General features: G+C 41.2%; 1 protein-coding gene across 4 annotated transcripts in view; it reads right to left on the bottom strand.

Moving 5' to 3' along the window:
• The window catches only part of LOC109423252 (hemicentin-2), a 759,984-nt gene that overhangs the window by 81,742 nt on the left and 656,928 nt on the right, over nucleotides 1-21,314 (bottom strand). For all 4 annotated transcript variants that reach the window (XM_062846090.1, XM_062846089.1, XM_062846091.1 and 1 more), the window contains 4 exons: nucleotides 7,206-7,336; nucleotides 6,807-6,966; nucleotides 3,570-3,740; nucleotides 2,618-2,740 (listed from right to left, as the gene is read on the bottom strand). In XM_062846090.1, coding sequence (XP_062702074.1) covers nucleotides 2,618-2,740; nucleotides 3,570-3,740; nucleotides 6,807-6,966; nucleotides 7,206-7,336 — 585 coding nt within the window. The remainder of the gene's footprint in view (nucleotides 1-2,617; nucleotides 2,741-3,569; nucleotides 3,741-6,806; nucleotides 6,967-7,205; nucleotides 7,337-21,314) is intronic.

Consider the following 21,314-nt stretch of genomic DNA (forward strand, 5'->3'; position numbering starts at 1 on the left):
GGATTTTTTCCAAAACTTGTTTCGTTAGTATATCTTTGTTTCTTACTTTTTATATCAATGTTGTCCACGTGGACATTTGGCAGACCCCCACCCCCCTCTCCGTGGACAAGCGTGGACTTTTCTCGAACCCCCTCTCCCCTTCAAGTTGTCCACGTGGTATATGGACAGCCCCTTATCTGCGCCTCCATATTTTCCGTTACATTCAGTCACTGTGAATGTTGCAGGGAAGGGACCACATATAGAGGTGAAAGTTTTCCGGTACAAGGACATGGGAACGTTTAATACGGAGATATCTACTGTCTTCTGTAGCTGCTATGCGCATCCACGTTGGTCGATCCAGCGGTTCACGCAGATGCTGGACTGTATGATGACCGTCCTGACAGGGCGCAGGCCGGTGGTAATAGCGGATGACTTCAATGTCTGGGCCGTGGTATGCGTAAGTCGTTTTACTACCCAGCGGGGTCAGATACTGCTAGAAAAACTAATGATACAACTAGATGTCAACCAGGCTAATGTCGGTACCAAGAGTATCTTTAGTCAAAACGGTGCGGAGTCGATTATTGACGTGACCTTTTGTAGTACTGGCCTAACAAGTAGTTCGAACTGGAGAGTGGACGATAGGTACACTCACAGTAGACGATAGCTATGCTACAGTATCGACTACAACAATAACAGGTGGCAGGTAGAGGAAGCTGCGCCTAGGCCAAGGCCAAGCCCTCGAAAGTGGAAGACATCGTACTTCGAAGAAGGGGTATTTAGGGAGGCGCTTCGTCGTGAGAGAGACTAACTTGCGTGCGTGCGGATGCAACCATGCCTAGGCGAGTCCACCCTAGAAATGGAAGACCACCAGCTTACTGGTAGACTAAAGAAAAGACAGTAGTCTTAAGTCATCTGTTTCTAATAAATAAAAAAAAAAAACGATTGCGGACCTGCATCACGCCTGCCTACGGGCTAGGCGGCGGATGCAGAGAGCACGAACTGAGGATGAGCGAAACGGACCGACGCTGCAAAAGCCACGCTGAATACTGAGTGATTCCTACAGGATTGTGACGGCCTAGATGAGAGGTGTAATATTACATATGGCTCCTACAGAGCAATCTCCAGAATTATTTTTTTTTGTCTGTATTAAGGCCAGGTTCGGAACTCCGTTCATACCTGCGGCCTTACCTACGCTATGAGACTTTGTTATCCCCACATCGGTGATCCTCTCCTCATAGCCAGCTCCGGTTCCCGGCTGCGCTACAACAGGAAGCCAAGGACTAGAATCATGGCGCGGAAAAACCCCTCGATGACCCCCTTCAACATCTCTGGAGATGCGATGTGGAGCGGACCTGGTGTAATGGTTAGAAAACTTGACTTTCACGTCGAGGACCTTGGATCGAATCGCACTCCCGACATACTCACAAAATGTGGGTTCTTCCTTCGGAAGGGAAGTAAAGCGTGGGTCCCGAGATGAACTAGCCTAGGGTAAATCTTGTTAAAAGCAGCTATTGCAGAGGCTCCCGAGATGTTCACGTCTGCTATGCAGAAATGCCTGAACGAGAAAGTTTTCCCATTTCGAATTGATTTCTGACGGAGATTATTACCTGAAAATGATGCGTATGTGTTAATTTTTCGCGAGTGTATCGTTCATAGCAAAACAAGAATCGGTCCAGTGATTGCAGCAATTTGTTTACCAAGACTAAGCCCCTAACACATATTTCCTTACCGTATCAAAACTCCTAGTGATTTTTCGTAGTAACGCAGAGAAATCCTCGGTTATGTGCCAGGTCAATTGACCTGCACTCGGACGCGGCCGGCGCTGGTATTGCTTATTGAAAAGTATTGGGATGCCAGTATTTACACAATGGAGAAGGCTAGTCTCAAACATCATCTTTTAGTTCTTTGTGTAAATGCAGATGTCCTTGCAATAACATAGGAGCAACCGCGGGCGGTCAATCATGTTCGTGCTCACGAAATCAGAACGATTATATTTTTTAGAAACAAATATTCTTTAGAAACAAATTCTAACACCAAGATGTTTATAACGAGAGATTGATGGATCGGCCGTAGAACTTACGTGTAAGTAATACAAAAATATTTTGGATTTCTTACAAAAAAAAAACAAAAAAGGACGAAAAGTGTCGAAAATTGCTTTGCGTTATCAAAGGATGATCCCAGCTCCCATCTACTATATCACAAATAACACCTTGTGGATGATTGCAATATCAACTGCATCCTAAATATACTCTCGTCAGTTACACAATCCAATGCAACGGTTGAGGTTTTTCATATTCCGCTACGAATCATGCATGTCTGGCGAGATTTTTTTCTAATACCAAACCATTAGCAAACTATGTTGCAATGGTGCATGAACATCCGGTGCCAGACCATTGAGATGAGTTTCCACCGGGAGTATACTGAAAACCGGCCACTATCTGAAGTAACAGCCATTTCTCGTATCGTTACAATCCCCATCAGTTTATTATTCCTTTGTGGTACAAAATACATCCAAATTGCGGCACTTCTACCGCCGTGCATTGGTTGGCCGGATTTCGTTGGCGCAATACGCAGTGATTCTAAACGAACTATTCGTTGGAAAAAAGTGGTCTACCAGAAGGAGAAAGGGTGCACCTACCTGCAGCAATTATGTGGAACACGCAGGGCTGTCTCTGCTTGCCGATTCGGTTGGTTGCCACGCAGAGCAGCGTACCGTAGTCTAATTCAGTCATCGGGGTGTACGATACTACCGACGAGGTTCCTTTGTGTCCGGAGCAACCACAACAGCCGAATCCGGTGGCCATGCCGAGAATAGAATGCATGTGGCGCAGCACGATGGACGATATGCGAGCATTTGGTTGTAAGGCGATAAAAAAGTGAAACAAGAGAGAAAAAAATGACCTCAGTGCGAACGTTTAGACGTTTGTAAAAACGGTTTTGGCATCGGATGGACACCAGAAGAGATGTAATCTTGGGATTGGTTTCAGGTTTTGAATAAATTGTGATAGTTGGCGTTGGATGGAAACTATGCGATCGATACCGCGATTTTCAGTAATTGAACGGTATTATTTACTGAAGTACTTAAGCTTTGCTCAACCTTCCACAGTTTGCAAGTACAGTGATAAAATCAGAAATCATATTGCATCAGCACCAGCTTTTCAAAAGGGTAGAACTTTTTTTCAGATCATAACAAAGCCGTGGACCGTATGGTCTCATTTACGGCCTTTTGAACTGATGGCGCTGTTTTTTTTTCTATCAAAATAATTTTAAATGAATGAAAAATAGAAACTCATGGCTACGGCAGTTTCTTTTTCCTAGATATTGATACTATGAACCATTGCAATTCCAAAAAAAGTTGGACCTCAATGATGAACAACAGGTTAAGAAACTGCTGCAGCCGCCACCAAGAAAAGAGACTTAATTTTTGACAAGTGACCTTCAAATGAAGGGTAATCCAATCGCAATCAGCGCTAATTTCTTGTAGTCCCCGATTCGGTCATTCTAGACTTCACTCAGCCAGAAAAATATCAGATTGATAAAACTTTTTCCCCTACATGTGACAGCTGCCATCTGATGGCACACTTAATTACCTAGTCGGGAGATGTGGCTCGCCTGTACGTCGATGCTCTCGGCCGAGTTATTAAATGTCCATTTGAACTCAACATCTGGAGGATTAGCGTCCACGATGCACCTGATTTCGGCGTTTTCCTGCTTAGCTACGCCGTACACTCGTTGCTGATTGGGGGCACAGGTTGGAGCGTCTGGAAAAAAAAGAGTGTCGAATTAAGTGAGTTGAGGTAGGACACACACTTCTGTGGAGTAAGAGTTTGTTTATAACTTTTTGAACTAACATTACGCACGACTTACTACGGAAAAATCTATCTCCAAAACTTTATCTTGTTTTTCTCTTACGCTTCCACCTTTATGTGATCTTATTCGAACTTTTTTTATTTGGTAATACCATTTTGAGAGTGTTTGGTTTCGATTCCTAGTTGATCCAGGATCCTTTCGTTGGAATACATAATTGACGATGCATTTACTAAATCTGTTTTTGGCATATTCTTGCCCCTTATAGCACATTTTCCCCAACATGCCTCGTTACGCTATCAAAGAATCTCTCAACCCTTCTTCCCCGACGCCCCTCTTTAGGGAAAATCCGCTCAGAAATTCCGGGGATATCATATGGAGATATGAGCTATGAAAATAGGAAAAAATCCCGAGAAAATGAGTACATGAAGGAATTCCGAAAGCAAGAAAGATCATTAAAATAATTGTGGGATATGGACTACCCTATTATTATGAACACCCCTGATAATTGAGCGTTCATGTGAGAGTCGCTCGTGGATATCATATGTTACCTTTATCCACCCCTGCGTTTAACGATACTCTTGAGAGACAACCATCATCGGCTCCCACTCTCACATTCTCTCGCTCTCCGGTTTGGTCTACAGAGGCACGTGGATGCACACGCAGTAGACTCTACCTCTTTGCTTCTCGGACCATCGGACGGTCAGGACGTCAGTGTAAGTAGCTCCCCAAATACGCGGAACCTAACCTTCCGTTCTTCAGCCGAAGAATGGAAAGGTGACGCCACAATAATATCAGGAGGCTTCCCTGAAAGAAACTCTGGAGAAATCCCAAGAGAACATCAATGAAGAAATTGTGGGAGAAATCTCTGAAGAAATCCAATAAATATCGGGATAAAATGGCAGAAGGATTACCCTGAAAAATCCCGTAAACAACCCCGGTACAAATCAATGAAGGAATCGTGGAAAGAATCCTTGAAAGAATCTCGAGATTAATCAAAAAAAAAAAACTGAGAAAACCCAACGAAAGAATCCCGATAATGCTAGTTGAAGGAATCCATGAAGGGAACCAGGAAGAAATCCCTGACGGAACGCTGGTAGAATTCTTGGCAGGAAATCAGGAAGTCATCTTTGAAAGAATCTCTAAAGATCTCCTTCTCAATACCCTAACGGAATAGCAGAAAGAATCCTGCAACAATCATAAAGGGTAACCGCTGGTTCTACATATGTGGCTTGTAGGCTCCTCCACAAGCTTCCTTCTTATTTCCTTCACCTGCCAGTAAGCCCCTAAAGCCTTAATCCGGCCCTGATAAAAGAACTGACAGCCTTTCTGGTGGCTGCATCCTTAGCTGTCAGAGGAGAGCCCTTCGCTTATTTGAATAGCGCTCGTTTCGGGTGCTCACACTCACACACTCAAAACCCACCCCCCCCCCCCCCCCCCAAAAAAATCGCAAGTACGCCTCATGTAAATGTTGTGCAAGTTAAATTGTTTATGTCCTAGAATGCTCCTGTGAGGGCAAACAAAACCTTAGAAATGTAAGCAAAATTTTATAGTAGTTGGCCTTTATTTCAACACGCAAGCCCTACTTTGGATATACATTTAAATTTCTAGTCGTTTTCCATGTCCCAAAAGGGGCCTTTTTCAGACTGGTCCACTGAATGAAGTTTTCTACTTCGATTTTAATCCACCTTGAGTATTTAAGTACCCCGGATCTGATAATTGGCAAACAATCCATCTCCCGTTTAGGTGAGTGGCGAAGGAGTGCTGTTAGTATTCGTGGCGGTGTTAATCATATGCCGTATTTCTTTTTGAACCTGGGTTGGAACTGGATTGGCGGAAAAAGTGTAAAAAAAAACTCAAACAAACTTTAGTACAAGCGAACCCGAAGTCGGGTGAGGGTTGAAACTGTGATCTCATCCAGTTCCAACCCAGGTTGAAACTGGATCAAAAAGAAAAACGGCAATAGTAAATGACCCCATGCTCTACGAAATTTCCCTCTTACAATTTCCCCCACTGAGCAGCCGAGAGGATACTAAAGAAACCCTTGACGGAATCCCGAATACGGAACGTGAAACCTCGGAACATCTGCTTTGCAGTTGTGGTGTTTTATACACGCACAGGCAAAGATTTCGAAAAACAAAAGACTAGTATTAAAATTTATAAATTTTATATATTCCTTTACTTGATAAGAGGATATCCAGGGACACGCACAAAGTAAACTAAAAACCTTTCACATATAGTTACTAGTTGAGAATAGCATCTTACAGATTTTCAAGAAAAACTTCTGGAACCTTTGTTAAATTGAAACAAGAAAATTCTACTAATTATATGAAACGATAAACAAACACCTTTTTTTCATTTGTTACTAGTTCAGAAATATTTTGTATGCAATTCTGCATCATTATTTTTATTTTATATGACTAATTTTGATATCATAATGCCACATTTTTCCGAATTGGTTCATTATACAACTGAAATGAGTTGCATAATGAAAAAAAGTTTCATAATGTTCATAATGCAACTCATTTGGGTTGCATTATGAACATTATGCAACTCAAATGAGTTGTATAATGAAAAAATCATTGCATAAAATTTTGTATGGAACTCGTTGCAAAACTCGATTTTTTCAGCACTCTTCGTATTTATCCAAATCGGCAAGCCTCGTTGGATAAATGTACGACTCGTGCTGAAAAAATCAACTTTTTGCAACTCGTTACATAAATAACTATTGTATACAGTTCTTATGATATCAGACGTAGGAAAATAATGCAGTTTGCACTAAAAAAAAAACTTAATCCAAACCTATGAAGTCATCCGTGTAAACCTCACCGAAGCGCACACGGTGGTAAATCAGATTGACTAAAATTTATGGTGCGTTTTCCCACACAGTGCTAGCGTACCAACAATATGCCTACTTGTCCAGAATGGCGTGGTGCTTCGTGCCCGCAGGCTTTTCACCCGGAGGAGGACAGGATAACCATAGGCTCTACACCAGATGAAAAATTCAATTATTCACTTACACATCACGTTCAGCTCGAACACCGGGCTGCTGCCTTCGCCTTCCGCGTTGAACCCAACGCAGGAGTAATTTCCGGCCGTGGTTCGGGAAACTCCCTGCAGCACCAGCGAGTGGTTGCTTATGATAACGCCCTGCGATATGTTGTGCGGCAGTGTTTTGTTCTGTAATTAACATTTCACCGGGTTTTCGGTTGGCAGGATGCGTGGAAATAGATGGAAGGATATGGAACCGGTAAAAGCCATTTGTTATTCTGTACAGTGTTGGCAGTATAAACTTTTGTTTTAGAAGAAAACGATTCATTTTTTATTCTAATAAAGTATTTAAAATTACAGTAGCTTTGAGTGATTACGGCCAACACTGTACTCCTAACTAGTCGGTCAAATCGTGGATTAAAACTTACATTGTGCTTCCATTCGACCTTGTAGACAGCGGGATGAGCTGTCACTATGCAGTCGAAATAGACGTCCGTACCTTCCCGGATCGAGTCCGGATCCAGCGAGCTACCGAGCCGAACGTGCGCATCAGGAACATCTGTAATTACGGAAAGACAAAGGCACAAAACATGATTACCCTTTTGCGAGATAATGATAGAGATTGCGGCTGTTTACGGTTATTACAAACTGCGTTGTCGGTTGAAAATCGAATCCGCTTCATTTAATTAGCTTGAGCACTCCTAATGTCATGTTTGAATCGGGATGACAGAGCTGTTTTAAAATTCAGCAGACACCCGATGTAATTGCTGCTCAGCAGTACATTTCACACTGAATTTTTGGAAAGCCTGTTCTGTGAATTAGGTGCTACATCAATCAATCAGCCTTTCGCAGACTTCATATGATTTAGCTTTGAGTTCAATAGTTCACAGAACTTGCTGACAATTCAGATAGCACAGATACATATTGAATACGCCATTGTCAGATGGCAACTTCCAAACCCTTTAGAGTTTCGTTGCTGTGGAATATCAAATCGCTGGTTTCCTGCAATAGGGACACAACTCAAAAAATGTGAAGTGCACAAAATCTGGTCTTGTTACAACCTAATTTATGGTATACCGGGGGTAGTAGTAGCCTAACGTGTATCCTGAGCGGTTACTACGGCCCAAACTACGGCCATGGTCATGTTTCCAACTCCATTACACTTCTTCTGCCAACAACATCCCATTGTCGTTATCTTCCCTTCCCTACTATCCCTTCCCATCGACATAAAGTCTTTCTCATCGTTTCAGAGAGCGATCAATGGCGCTTAAGCCTAGGCCTTGCCAGGACACAGTGTAAGTGCCTGTGCCCCATCCCAGAAGTAAAAAGGCTCATGGAGTGACAAAATTTCTTAGCTACGTCACTCCCAACGTTGTTGTTAAAATATACTAAATCACTTACACTCACACCAACACATCTACATAATCTACACAAATACATTTACAGAATCTGAATCTTGTCGCATCACTCGCTTATAGTGACTTCCAAATCAACCCATTCCAAATATCCAACTCCTTGCCACCTATGGGAGTGTCGGTGAGTAGCTGACCTCTTGTAAAGTAGGTGTCATATCATCACATCTTTTCCTATCCTCGTAACGGTGAAGATGGGCGTAGCCAGCAATGGAAGTTTCCATGTCTTTTTTACTTCAACCTCTGATTGGATAGCTGTTTCTTCCCAAATAACATTCCATAAACAATTAGAATAGGAGTATTAAAGTTTTAACATGACAACTTTCAGTATGGAATCTACGAATTACTCCGTTACTACGCAACGCAACAACATCCCATTATCATTGTGCTGAAAGGGTTCTCCAACAGATTAGCCCAGAACTGTGTCGTTTCGTTTGCGGCTGTAGAACTTCCTTTCGTTGAACATTGACATTTCGCAGGAGTACTCAATCGCTGTACGTGGGTATCGAGGATCTCATTAATGTAGACCCACGTGAGATCTCGGAGATCTGCGGGCTTCACAATATCAGCAATATGACGAATTTGCCTCGTTGATCAATTCTCTTGCTTGTGTTGTGTTAATCGACCAACTAATGGTGATCCGGATCTCCAAAAGTCGCATCCACGCTGGGTTTTGTGTTCTGAAATATGTGCTACCATCAACGTCTCCTTGCGGACGTTTCCACAACCCCAGCGTCTTGACAACAGCTGCCGCAGCTGAATAACACAGTAAACTGTAGATCCTCTAGGTTCTCTACGGCATCCAGCTGCTGTGCCAAAATTTCCTGGATAAGATTGCTTAGGGTTCATTCAAATATAACGTAACGCAAAATTTGACAATTGTAAAACCACTGACTCCTCCACGTAACAACTTTTGTATAGGAAATTTTGAAATTTCATATGAAGCGTAACACAGTGCTAGACCCCCTCCCTTTTTCAGCGTTACGTAATATTTGAACGAACCCTACTGCACTTGTTAGCTGACAGGTTGCTCAGCTTGGGTCTTCGGTGCCGGGACATATGGAGCTATGTGCAGCGCTAGTTCATCTCAAAGTGGTTGTCCTTGCATATCCACTGTTGATCCTTTTTCCTTCTAAACCATGGATGTATAATCTGCTCAACAGACAACTGAACAAGGAGGTCCAGTGTTGAGTTAAGGATACTAACCTTACTGATCAGACTAAGGCCTGGGTGACTTCTGCTGTACATAGTAACCCTCTCCATTACACTCGGTCCATGGCTGTGTGTCTTCAGTTCTGAACTCTGCGTAGGGTCCGCAGATCGTCCTCCACTTGGTCGACCCACCTAGCTCGCTGCGCACCACGTCTTCTTGCAACGGTCGGATGGCTCTCGAGAACCATTTTAGTCGGGTTGCTATCCGACATCCCGATGACGTGACCTAGCCTCCAGATTTTCGTGGTGTGGACGATGCAATGGTTGGTTCTCTCAGCAGCTGCTCGTGGTTCATTCGCCTTCTCCAAGTCCCGTCTTCCATCTGCACTCCGCCGTGGATGGTACACAACACCTTCCGTTCGAAAACTTCACGTTGGTCCTCTGCACGTAGGGTCCATGCTTCGTGCCCACTACCGGTCTTATCAGCGTTTTGGCGAACTTTGTTCGATCGTAGAGTTCTGCGGAGTCCAAAGTCAGCTCGATTTCCTGCCACAATACGTCTCTGAATTTCTCTGCTGGTGTCGTTGACGGCGGTCACCAGTGAGCCCAAGTACACGAATTCTTCAACCGCCTCGATTTCATCACCGTCGATATGAATTCGGAGTGGCGGGCGCGCTGATTCCTCACTGGAGCACTTTGCTATCATGTACTTTGTCTTCAACACATTAATGACTAATCCGATTCGCCTGGCTTCACACTTTAATCTAATGTACGTTTCCGCCATCGTCTCAAATTTACGAGCTATAATATCAATATCATCTGCGAAACCAAGCAGCTGAACGGACTTCGTGAAAATCGTCCCACTCGTGTTTATCCCCGCTCTCCTTATTACACCTTCTAACGCATAATAATTGGACCCTCTGCGAGATTCGAAGGGACTCGAGAGTGTCCCTGATACTCGAACTACGCACATCACTCGATCCATCGTCGCATATTCTGCCATAGCTGGTCTCGATCGATTGTATCATACGCCGATTTAAAATCGACGAACGAGTGATGTGTGAGCACGTTGTATTCGCGGCATTTCTGCAACACCTGGCGGATAGCGAACATATGATCCGTTGTAGCGCGTTTACCTATTAATACAGACTGATATTGCCCCACGAACTCTCTTGCAATCGGCGATAGACGGCGGTATAACATTTATTTTGTAGGTAGTGCTCAATAGTGTGATCACGCGATGGTTCCCACAATCCAACGTGTCGCCCTTTTTGTAGATGGGACACACGATACCTTCCATCCATTCCTCCGGTAATTCTTCTTCCTCCCAAATCTTGGTAATGACCCAGTGAAGTGCTCTGACCAGTGCTTTTCCACTGTATTTTAGAAGCTCGCTTGGTAGTTGATCTGCTCCAGCGGGTTTGTTGTTTTTCAATCGGCAAACCTCCTCCTTAATCTCTTGGAGGTTAGGGGCCGAAAATCTTTCGTCCTGCTCACGTATCCCTAGATCTGTTACCACACCACCTTCAGTGCTTGCAACATCACCATTGAGGTGCTGATCGTAATGTTGCCACCACCCCTCGACCACCTCACGCTCGCTCGTGACAGGATTCCGCTTGTCGAAATAAGTGAACTGTGCAAAAATGAGCCATTTCGGTTGATATTTAGGGGTGGCGCAAAGGGTTTAAAGTGGAATGTTTGTTAGGGCAAACATTGGAGAAACATTTAAAAACAAGCATTCAACCAAAAAAAAAAAAAAAACAAAAAATATTGCATTTATTTTTAATATTTTGAAAACTAGTAGAGATAATCCAATTTCGAGGTCAAATTGGACCCAATTGTGTTCGAGAATCGCCGATCTAGTCTAGAAAAGTTTTGTTAGAAAATTCATTTTATTCATTTATTCGATATTTGCTTCTTTCGGGGATACGACCGAGGTTATGGACTGTTACGGTCGGGCTTCGCAGTCTTAAGGAGAATGGAAAACACTAGTTTTTGATTATTCCCGACGTTTCGATCGTTCAATTTTTAAAGGTTTTTGAGTCACAAACGGATTTGCTGAACTTGAAAAGTCATACGTTCGTCTTGGTTTAGTTTTAGTCCGATCGAGTATAGACCATCGTGATGTGGACATTTTTTTTTCTCCAGCGGTTTGGAATTCGATGCAATGTATCTAGGAAGGGGAAAGTGGGGCAAGATGCCATTTTTCAAACTTTCATCGTTTTCAAAGATATTTACCCTCATTTGTTAGGCTTTCAAAGTGGTAACAGCAAGTAGACAATATTTGCTCGATACTTCAGCGAAAATATTCACTAAACTATAGCATTTTCATCGATTTTGACGATTTTAAAAACTGGTTCTAAAAACGGAAGTGGTGCAAAAAGGCCACCTGCCATGGGGTAAGATGCCACTTCATGGAAACGTTCAAAAATTACGTCCATCAGTTTTTGGGCATTTTCGACTCCCTTTTCCCCCTCCGTCCCGCTTTTCTTGTATACTCAATAAATGGAGTGTCACCCCGCTCCCCGCAAATCGTTGGTCGTCATATTTGAATGAGCCCTAACATGGATAGCGCAGAATCAACAACCATGCGCCTCCATGTGTGCCTCAACATCGTTGGAAACACTTGGCTGGTAATAAAATCACCAGAAAACCTTAATTGCAAGTACGAAAAACCGAAAGTTGCCAATTTTCACGGGATATCGAAAGATTTTTCGTGGGTGGGGTAGCTTAGCTTCTAGAAGAATGTTTGATGCAAACATATCTTGACACCATTCACCTATAGTAGGGGAACTGCGGGCATAACGCCCCCCTCCCCCCCGGGGGCAAAACGCATTCACGCGATTTCATCATATTGTGGAGGTTATCGTTAGATGCAAGCAAACTAGAACTAAAACTGAGTAGTAGGGTGCCAATGGAACGTATGGGAAAAATTTGACCATCGAATTTCAAAAACGGGTAGTGCTCAAAAGTTTCGTCTCCTCAAAAAAAGTCTCCATGCAAAATTTCAGCTCAATCGGACTTCGCTAAGGGGTGGCCCAAAGCGGTCAAAGTTTGGCTGTTTTGAAACACGAAAAATATCCCAAGGTAGGGGTACATGAAAATTTCGAAATCGAAAATTTTTTTTTGATGCCAAATGCCTTAAAAGTGCATGAAACGTCGAGATCTGGTGTTATCTCAAAAATTTTTTTTTGGAAAAAAATTGACTTTTTGGACTTAGAAAATTTTTGAGTTGGGGGAGTGAAGTTAATTTGAAATGGAGGAATTGAATTTAGTTGCTGAAATATTCATAGCAATAGTACTGGAACATGTCTTATATCATCGATGGCAACTGCTAGCATATTATATATCATATATCGAAAGGGTGGTTCACTTATTTTGCATTAGGGTGGCCCTTTTTGTAGAAAAATTTAAAAAATAAGATAATAGTATTAAAAAATCTCTTATAAAACTGTAAGTCATTTTCAATGTTGAATATACAGGGTGTTAGGTTCGTGAGTGCAAACTTTTTAAAGGGTGATAGAGGACCATAAATGGTGAAAAAAATTGTTCTACGCATATGGTCAAATCTCAACCGTTACGTAGTTATTGAACTTCCCATGTTTTTGACTCTCATAGTCTTAACTGGCTATAACTTTAAAATGGTCAAACTTATCGCAATTTTTTTACCCTTATTCGAAAGATTATTGAATTTTCTATCAAATGGCATCTTTGAATCGATTGGTTTAGTTAATTAACTAAGTTTTCTAAAGCAAAACAGCTAAAAATAGTGTGTTTTAATTTGTTTTTGTCAATTATCTTTGAAACATGCGTAATAAATTAAAATTCTTTCTTTGGAAAAGTTATGGCCCCTGTTCAACTCTACAATTCGTTCTTTGACACCAAACTTCTAGCTCTTATCGTTTTCTAGCAATTTCGATTTAAATGTGCGGCACAGTGCGCAAAAATGTGCTTTCCTTGACAGTTGCAAATTTATGACCTGAAATGCGATGTTTAAATCGAAATTGCAAGAAAACAATAAGAGATAGACGCTTAATGTTAAAGAACGAATAGTAGAGTGGAACAGGAGCCACAACTTTGCCAAAGAAAGACTTTTAATTTATAACGCATGTTTCAAAGATTATTGACAAAAACAAATTAAAACACGCTATTTTGAGCTAGTTTGCTTTAGAAAACTTAGTTATTTAACTAAACCAATCGATTCAAAGATGCCATTTGGTAGAAAATTCAATAATCTTTCGAATAAGGGTAAAAAAATTGCGATAAGTTTGACCATTTTCAAGTTATAGCCAGCTAAGGCAATGAGAGTCACAAACATGGAAAGTTCAATAACTACGTAACGGTTGAGATTTGACCATATGCGTAGAACAATTTTTTTCACCATTTATGGTCCTCTATCACCCTTTAAAAAGTTTGCACTCACGAACCTAACACCCTGTATATAATATTTCATTAGGGTGGCTCATTTATTTTTAATAAGGGTGGTTCTTTGAGATGGAAATTAAGAACAAAAAAATATTTCCCGAAAATTTACCACTCATATTTTTGTATAGTTTAAAATCATGATCTTTTATTGGCATGTAACACTTTGTTAAGATATTCCTAGAGCAACATGTTGAAAGGACGCAACAACCATTGCAAATTTCTGCTTCTCCTGTCCCTCCCGGGTGTATCCCCAATTATTCATGAAATATTTTATTTTCTTTTTTAAATTTTGAATCTGTTTATTTTTTTGGTGCTTCACTTATTTTGCATAAGGGTGCTCCTTTTTGTAGAAAAATAAATAAAAAAAACGATAATAGTATTTGTATTTGTATTGTATTTTCCGTTAGGGTTGTTTTTTTTTTGGAAATTAAGATCAAAAAATATTTCCAGAAAATTCAACCAGGTAATATTTTTCGTATAGCTTCAAGCCATGATTTCCTACAAATCTTTCGGTGACTTATCTATAATGAGATATTCTTGTGTGCTCAGTGTGGTACTGCGGTGCAGTTTTTTGACAGTTCGAAAAGACATTTAAATTATTTCAACATCCATCTATCAGTTAAGATAGAAATATTTAATAAATACGATGATTTCGGTGGTGCAAATCAATAGAGCATAATTTTCATACGCTCAGTACGAACAAGTCTGGTCGTAGTAAAAGGGACGTAACGAACGAGTGGGAACGGTTTTGTGATGTTTACTAAATTCATGCTGATAGGTTTTTGGTACATTACATCGAATATATGTTCTTAAATTACATCTGATTTTTTTGAACTTTTTTTTTCATTTTCTTTTTTGCTATTCCTCTGCGTAATATCAGTTTCCAACAAGGATTCCGGAAGAGAGAGAGCACATAACACAGCGAAACAAAAATTAAATTTTGGTCTGTCTCAAACGCAAACTTAGGTAAAACGAAATATATGGCATAAATCGTTAGTTTAGATGTTATTCGACGAATTTACACTTTGATTGCTTTAAAACATAATTTCCATACTTAATGGCTTGCAGTAAAAAAAAGCCCAAAATCACATATTTTGCCCTATAAAATGAGGTATAGCTCAAATATCCTGACGTGCTGGAGCAAATCTGAGCCCGGATTCAGATTCAGCGACCCAAAAACTGTCAGAGACACATAAGTTTGCTTTTGAGACAGACCAAAATTTATTTTTTTTAATAAGTTCGCTTCTAAGACAAAAAATGTTTCGCTGTGCAATAATTCTTTTGTGTGCTGACTGCCTTGTACAAATGAGTGCAGTTCAAGTGTAGAAATGTCGTTTGATTCGATTTTGGATTTACCAGACAATTTTTTGATTATATGATATCAAAATTTGGCTGAAAAGATATTGCGATTACTATCCAAAAACTGCAGATGTTTCAAGAACCCTTTATGTACTGCTTTGGCAACTTCTTCGTCAACAGCCTTGTAGATTTTGAGCGATCCTATCAAACATGTTTGTGCCTATGAACTTCAGACATTACGTATGTCGAACATACTATTTCGGTTGGTTATCCGAAAAACATCAAAACTCGAGGAGTTGAACCAGCCATAGGCTGAAAATCTCGATAATAAAGATATATAAAAAAATCAACATTCGAGTTGATTTTATCCAATTAAGGTCATTGTTTACAGAAATTGCAGCACGCGAAGACAGAAACCAGTTTTTCAATATATTTTTACAATGAATACGATAAATCGTGCTAACTTTTGTTAAGCTGGCTTAGGTAACGCAAAAGTGTGTCGGTAAAGGAACATTTTTAGTAAATAAATATTTTTTCCCATCTATCTCGTATTATGGAAAGCAGTGATCTTCCTTTCTTTTGTCATCGTGTGTTTAATTCCAACGTTAAATTGTTGTATGTTTTTGTATCACGTTAGAGTTTAGGTTCACTCACCACTTCGGTATGCTATATGGTAATCTTGTAGCTAAGGTATATTTTGTTTAGATAGATAGAAAGCAACCTACTGTTGTCCTTTCTCCAGCAACGTAACTGTGTTTTCGGAAATGAAGCTGAACAAGGCCAAGAATCTTTTTAGAAAAGATAAACATCAAACTTTTGTTGCACATCATCATCGCCTATCAAGCTGTCATAATTTGGATACGTTTAAAATCAGTTTATTATTCCCTATTTTAAACCATAATAACAATCTGGACCACCATTTGTGTTGCGGAACAACCATTGCAAACGCTTACTTTTCTCGTTCATCCTGGGCGTATCTCAATATTTTATGCAAACTTTTCCCATTAACATATAGAGGAGAGTCAGCTCTATCTGTTACTGGTAAAAGAATCCAGGGACATGAGAAGCAGAAATTGGCAATGGTTGTTACGTCCTTTCCACATGTTGGTCTAGGAATATCTTAACAAAGTGTTACATGCCAATAAAGGATCATGATTTTAAACTATACAAAAATATGAGTGGTATATTTTCTGGAAATATTTTTTTGTTCTTAATTTTCATCTCAACAGAACCACCCTAATTAAAAATAAATGAGCCACCCTAATGAAATATTATATATATTCAACATTGAAAATGACTTACAGTTTTATAAGAGATTTATTAATCCTATTATCTTATTTTTTAAATTTTTCTACAAAAAGGGCCACCCTAATGCAAAATAAGTGAACCGCCCTAACGATATATGATATATAATATGCTAGCAGTTGCCATCGATGATATAAGACATGTTCCAGTACTATTGCTATGAATATTTCAGCAACTAAATTCTATTCCTCCATTTCAAATTAACTTCACTCCCCCAACTCAAAAATTTTCTAAGTCCAAAAAGTCAATTTTTTTCCAAAAAAATTTTTTGAGATAACACCAGATCTCGACGTTTCATGCACTTTTAAGGCATTTGGCATCAAAAAAAAAATTTCGATTTCGAAATTTTCATGTATCCCTACCTTGGGATATTTTTCGTGTTTCAAAACAGCCAAACTTTGACCGCTTTGGGCCACCCCTTAGCGAAGTCCGATTGAGCTGAAATTTTGCATGGGGGCTTTTTTTGAGGAGACGAAACTTTTGAGCACTACCCGTTTTTGAAATTCGAAAATTCGATTTTCATTGGCACCCTACTGAGTAGGTTAAGCCCAAGAACGGCTGCTATTGTCGAGAGAAAATCGTGAAAAACGACGATTTTCCACATTTGGGAAAATTCCCTAATTTGCAGCGCGCAGAAATTAAGACATTGTGCGCTGATTATATGGAATCAAGTCATTTAACCACCACGCGCCTCCTACTCCTTCATTTGCCGCTTGGAAGAGTTCGATGGAGCCTCTTGGTATTTCACAACAAGTCAAAGCGGGAAATGCCAGCGGGCGTTTTGCCTCACCCAAAAAGGCGTTTTGCCTCCTGCATTTTCCCGGCACATAAAAAGTAACACTTTTTGCCTTTCTCGTACACTAAATAAGTGTACTGGAAAGGCTATATGTTCATTCCAAAAATGACTTTTTGATAGAAGGCCCGGAGGGTCGAGTCACATATACCAATCAAGGTGATGTCTGTGTGTGTGTGTATGTGTGTGTGTGTGTGTGTGTGTGTGTGTGTGTGTGTGTGTGTGTGTGTGTGTGTGTGTGTGTGTGTGTGTGTGTGTGTGTGTGTGTGTGTGTGTGTGTGTGTGTGTGTGTGTGTGTGTGTGTGTGTGTGTGTGTGTGTGTGTGTGTGTGTGGTTTTTTTTTTTTTTTTTTTTTTTTATTCTAGGAGTCCAAAAATCTTCTAAAGACGCTGTGTGGGATTCGAATGTGCGCCTACCCACTAAAAACACTCTCCTAGTTTACCTCCACCTTAAATTCCCCTCCGGTACCACCATGCAGTATTTCTTCGGAGGGGAGGCGTTATGTGCCTTGTGCACCATCACCAATTTGTTATCCTAGTCTTCTTCATGCTATGCGCACCGCTTCGTTAGTTGCTGTTAATATTCCAGTATCGCCACTAAGCGACATACATGCTATTTTTCAAATTTGTTATTCTAATCGTTCTTAGCCTTTCGGCTCCGGTTAGCTTGTTATTTGCTTAATGTGCCGCCATTGAGCGGTAAACTCTATGTTAGTACCACTTTCATCAAATTTGTTATTCTAAAGCCATGCTGAGTTCATCGGCTGCTACTAATTTGCTCCGAGAACGTTGCCCTCCCGGTGCTGCCCGAGTGCCAATCAGCACTCGAGGTTTCCGCGCACGACTCGGATAGTCCCCGACGGTGGATATATCCTACCCGACGAAGAGTTTCCCGACACTGAAACTTCTCCCGCAACCGAAACCCCCGGGCAGATGCCAAGGTCGGTCCTGCGATTCCGGTTGGAGACGGCTTCCGGTTCACAGGCGCCCTGACGACCATGCTCCGGTGCTTCTTCCCGATCGCTCTACTCTGACAGTCCCCGGCGGTGGATCTGTATTACTCCGACAGAGAAGTCCCCGACGAAAGACGTTCTCCCGTTACCGCCCGTGTGCCCGTGTGCCCGTGTGTGTGTGTGTGTGTGTGTGTGTGTGTGTGTGTGTGTGTGTGTGTGTGTGTGTGTGTGTGTGTGTGTGTGTGTGTGTGTGTGTGTGTGTGTGTGTGTGTGTGTGTGTGTGTGTGTGTGTGTGTATGTGTGTGTGCGTGTGTGAGTATGTGAGTGTACAAAATAAGCTCACATCACTTTTTGACAGTAAACCTCAACCGATTTAAATGACCAACGGTTCATTCGACGCGGAATCTGGTCTCATTGTTTCCTATTGAAAATGGTTCGGGTCGGTTCAGCCGTTCCGGAGTTATGGCCATTTAGGTGTTCCGGACTGGTACCCCAAGAAGGGGCCAGATATGGAAATGCTACAAAACCATGCATGCGACATATCAGACCGCGGCTTTTTCGATAACCTGACGAACGGTAAGCAGGAAAATACTTTCCGTCCACATCTGAACCAGTAGTATTCCGGAATCGTTTCCGGATGTCCCGCCGGAAGAGGCAAAATATAAAAGTGAGCCAAATCCATGCATGCGACTCATCAAATAGCGGCTTTTTCGATAACGTGGTGGATAGTGAGCAGGAAAACAGCCTTTGATCCAGCAGAGACTACCGGTAGTGTTCCGGAACCGGTTCCGGGTGCCTCGCCGGAAGTGGCCAAATATAAAATTGAACCAAATCCATGCATGCGACGCAGGCTGTTCGGGCTCGAAAGAAGTTGATCATCAATATTAATTTCTATTCCCGATCAGCCTAGATAGCCGTGTAGTGTCGGTAGCAGTTCCTTCAACTGGCTAAGAATAACACTACGGACCGTCTGTTCCGGTGGTAAGAGTCCACTAACAGGTGACCCCTAATTCATGGTGTCAAGCGGCTTAATGCGTACCGTGCCTAGGAATGAATGGTTAGGGGGGGGTCTAATAAAAACCTAGCCGCTAACGGTGCCTGTGGAGTACCAGGACACCCTCCACAGTATTTTTGCCCTTACTGTGTTAAACGGAGCAATGACGCAGTGGACCTAATTTGTCTCCGGGATAATCGGCTACTTTTCTTAAGCCTCAATTCCGAGGCTTAACAAAAGTGGGTAAATGTATATTTTCATGACTGGAATCAAGTTTGTACAGGTTAACCTTCATCACGCAAAAGGTGCTTCTGCTGTGTTGAGTCGAAGGTTTAAAAAAGAGGGACTGGAAGTGGCGCTTATTCAAGAGCCATGGTCCAATAAACGAAAGATTCTTGGTGTTCTGACACAAAATAGTAAACTATTTTATGATGAGCAACAAGATTCTCCCAGAACTGCTGTCCTAGTACGTAAAACGTTAAAATGTTATCCTATTACAGAGATTATCAGAAGGGACATTGTTGCGGTCATGGTAGAGGTACCAACCACTAGGGGTAAAACTGAGATCGCTGTGGCTTCAGCTTACTTTCCTGGTGATGTTCCTGAGGTACCTCCTCCTGAGATCGCATCATTTGTTCAATTCTGTAAAGAAAACAACAAATCGTTCATCATTGGCTGTGACGCCAATGCGCATCACACGATTTGGGGTAGTACGGATATTAACAGTCGAGGTGAGTCACTATTAGAGTATCTGTCTTCGAACAATATAGACATTTGTAATAATGGTGATAAACCTACTTTCTTAAATGCAATCAGACAAGAGGTCTTGGATCTAACACTGTGCAACGCTGCAATCTTTGACAAGATCACAAACTGGCACGTGTCAGATAAGATTTCTCTATCTGATCATAAACACATAATCTTCAATTGGAGCGGTGGAGATTATTCTAGAACTGCATTTAGAAATCCCAGGAAGACAAACTGGGATCAATATGTAGAATTGTTGAATTCGCATTCATATACAATGGGGGAAACTATCGATTCAACCCAAAAGTTGGAATCATTTTCTCAAAGAGTAAATGAAAGTATCATCAATTCCTTTAACAGCAGTTGTCCCACCATACAATCGTCTTCTACTAGAGACGTGCCATGGTGGAACTTTAAACTGGATCGCCTAAGAAAATTTTCTCGTAAAATGTTCAATAGAGCGAAACAAACGGGAGATTGGACTCAGTATAGGAAAGCCCTGACTGAGTACAACAACGAAATACGAAAATCTAAAAGAAAATCTTGGGTGCTGACATGTGAAAACATAAACAGTACTCCTGTAGTTGCTAGACTACAAAAAACGCTTGCAAAAGATCATGCAAATGAATTGGGAGATCTGAAGCGTGACGATGAAGCTTTTACCAAAACTTCTCGTGAAACTTTGGATTTAATGATGGAAACCCATTTTCCAGGTTCGGTTCTAAGTGTGGATTCCAATGGTACTATATCTCTGGAAGGTGAAGGATGTCCTAGTATAAACTCAATGGAGTCAAATAGTACAGTAAACACCGCCTCAGATTTAGCTGATGAAATCTTCACGAAGGCCAGAGTGGAAAATGCGATAAGATCTTTTCAGCCTTTTAAATCAGCAGGAGTTGATGGGATATTTCCAGCACTGATTCAAAACGGAGAAGCGGTGTTGATTCCATCACTGATTGAGATGTTCAAGGCTAGTTTGAGATTGAATTTCGTTCCATCAAAATGGAGACTTGTACAAGTTATCTTTATCCCGAAAAAGGGGAAACGAGATAAAACGCATCCGAAAGCATATAGACCAATTAGTCTTTCTTCAGTTTTGTTGAAGACTATGGAAAAGGTCTTGAAGGATTTTATCAATTCTTCTTACATAAAAGAGCATCCCCTGTCTGACTTCCAGTTTGCTTATCAACCTGGTAAGTCAACGGTTACGGCACTTCACTCGCTAGTAACAAAGGTGGAAAAAACATTTTCAGCAAAAGAAATAGCTCTATGCGCCTTTTTAGATATAGAAGGAGCATTTGATAATGCCTCCTATTCATCTATGAAGCGCGCCATGGAGAATAAAAACTTCGACCAATGTATCATACATTGGATTCATACTGTGCTTGCAAAAATAGAAATCACCTCTGAGCTGGGAAGTTCTTCTATAACAGTAAGGGCAACAAAGGGTTGCCCTCA

The sequence above is a fragment of the Aedes albopictus genome, chromosome 1 (assembly GCF_035046485.1).
Source record: "Aedes albopictus strain Foshan chromosome 1, AalbF5, whole genome shotgun sequence".
NCBI classification, from domain to species: domain Eukaryota; kingdom Metazoa; phylum Arthropoda; class Insecta; order Diptera; family Culicidae; genus Aedes; species Aedes albopictus.